Source organism: Sinocyclocheilus anshuiensis, unplaced genomic scaffold (assembly GCF_001515605.1).
Source record: "Sinocyclocheilus anshuiensis isolate Anshui unplaced genomic scaffold, SAMN03320099.WGS_v1.1 C32694201, whole genome shotgun sequence".
Classification (NCBI taxonomy): domain Eukaryota; kingdom Metazoa; phylum Chordata; class Actinopteri; order Cypriniformes; family Cyprinidae; genus Sinocyclocheilus; species Sinocyclocheilus anshuiensis.
The window spans coordinates 1-1,303 of record NW_015619253.1 but is presented as its reverse complement, the minus strand read 5'-3'; the positions used below and the strand labels follow the sequence as shown (position 1 = coordinate 1,303).

The following is a 1,303-nucleotide window of genomic DNA, read 5'->3' as shown; positions in this document are numbered from 1 at the left end:
AAGTACAGCTATGTGAACACACACTGACTTAAATTTATTACAAAAACAACCGACACATTGATCTCGGAGGGCAGCAGGTTGTGACATTCCAATGGCTCTTATTTGATTTGTTGTTGTTATGATTTTATAATGATTTATGTTCTTGAAAATAACATCAATCCCTGCTGTTTAAATGGGATGGATTGCCTGAATTATTACAGATCTGAGCATGTAAACACATTACTGTAAAAAATGGCAAAATGAATATGTGTTGCTGGTTGCAACAGAATGATATAAAGTAATTTGGCCTGTAATCTTGTTTTTGCAGTGAGAGGTGTAGGATTTATGATCAAGTAGCTCCCTCTGGTGGTCACTTCAGTCATTTCATTGAATTTTTCATGTCATGTAATTATAATTTATTTTTCTGATATTAGGGAGATTTGCATCAAATCATATTTATGTTAATAAAATGGAGACTAAGACATTCATGTACTTACAGCCCAACCTGCCCTGCGTGGACAACATGGCTTTTGACATGGATCGGATGTCCCGCAGTCAGACGTCCAGCCAGAGGACAGCGCTGGTGGACTTGTCCTCTGAGACCAGCATCAGTCTGGAGCCTCTACGCCACTCCAGTTCCTCCCAGCTTCCCTCCGACGAAGAGCTCATTCCTCGCTCTGGAGAGATCAACATTGCTGTCACTAGTAAGAGCGGGGCTTATTCTCTCTTATTTTGTCTCTCTTATTCTATCTGGATGTTCTTATAGGTGAAGTGTGTCATTTCTGCATCACCAAAGTGTATTGCAAAAATCACACACTTTGTCTTTAAGTTTGCTCACCTCTGTCCCACCTTCTCCTTCATTTCTTCCCCAGCAGGGGGTAAGCTTTCCTTACTGTAGTGCACTGACTGCATCGCTCCACCTGTTGTTCAGGGACATCTGTGTGCTGCTGAGGCTGAGCTCAGTGATGTGAGCAGGTGTCTGTGCTCCACCGCAGTGTGTCCTGCCCTTTACTGCAATGAATATTGTGTACTAGACTTCTTAAGTCACTGCGTGTGTGTCATGGCACTCTTTGGTCTCTCTTTTCTGACATTTAAAAATAAATTCAAAATTCTATGTAACATATATAATTGTATAATTAATGGGATAATGTACATTCAGCCAGTCATTATCATAAAATAAACACCTTCAGGATGATCACATTCTAGGTGTTATTTTGCGATAATGACCATTTGACTTTATATTATTGGTTACGTTTTTAATATATGTATATTTTTTTTATTAAATCTGTTTATTGAACTTTTACAATAACAACAGGATACAGAT

At 38.9% G+C, this 1,303-nt stretch overlaps 1 protein-coding gene across 1 annotated transcript; it reads left to right on the top strand.

Annotated features, from left to right (window-relative positions):
* Positions 1 to 368: 368 nt before the first annotated feature.
* Positions 369 to 1,297, top strand: LOC107682892 (E3 ubiquitin-protein ligase RNF130-like). Its single transcript, XM_016479010.1, has 2 exons — positions 369 to 683; positions 852 to 1,297. Exons 1-2 carry the CDS (start codon positions 449 to 451, stop codon positions 875 to 877), a joined length of 261 nt encoding a protein of 86 aa, XP_016334496.1. The 5' UTR covers positions 369 to 448; the 3' UTR covers positions 878 to 1,297.
* Positions 1,298 to 1,303: the final 6 nt, after the last annotated feature.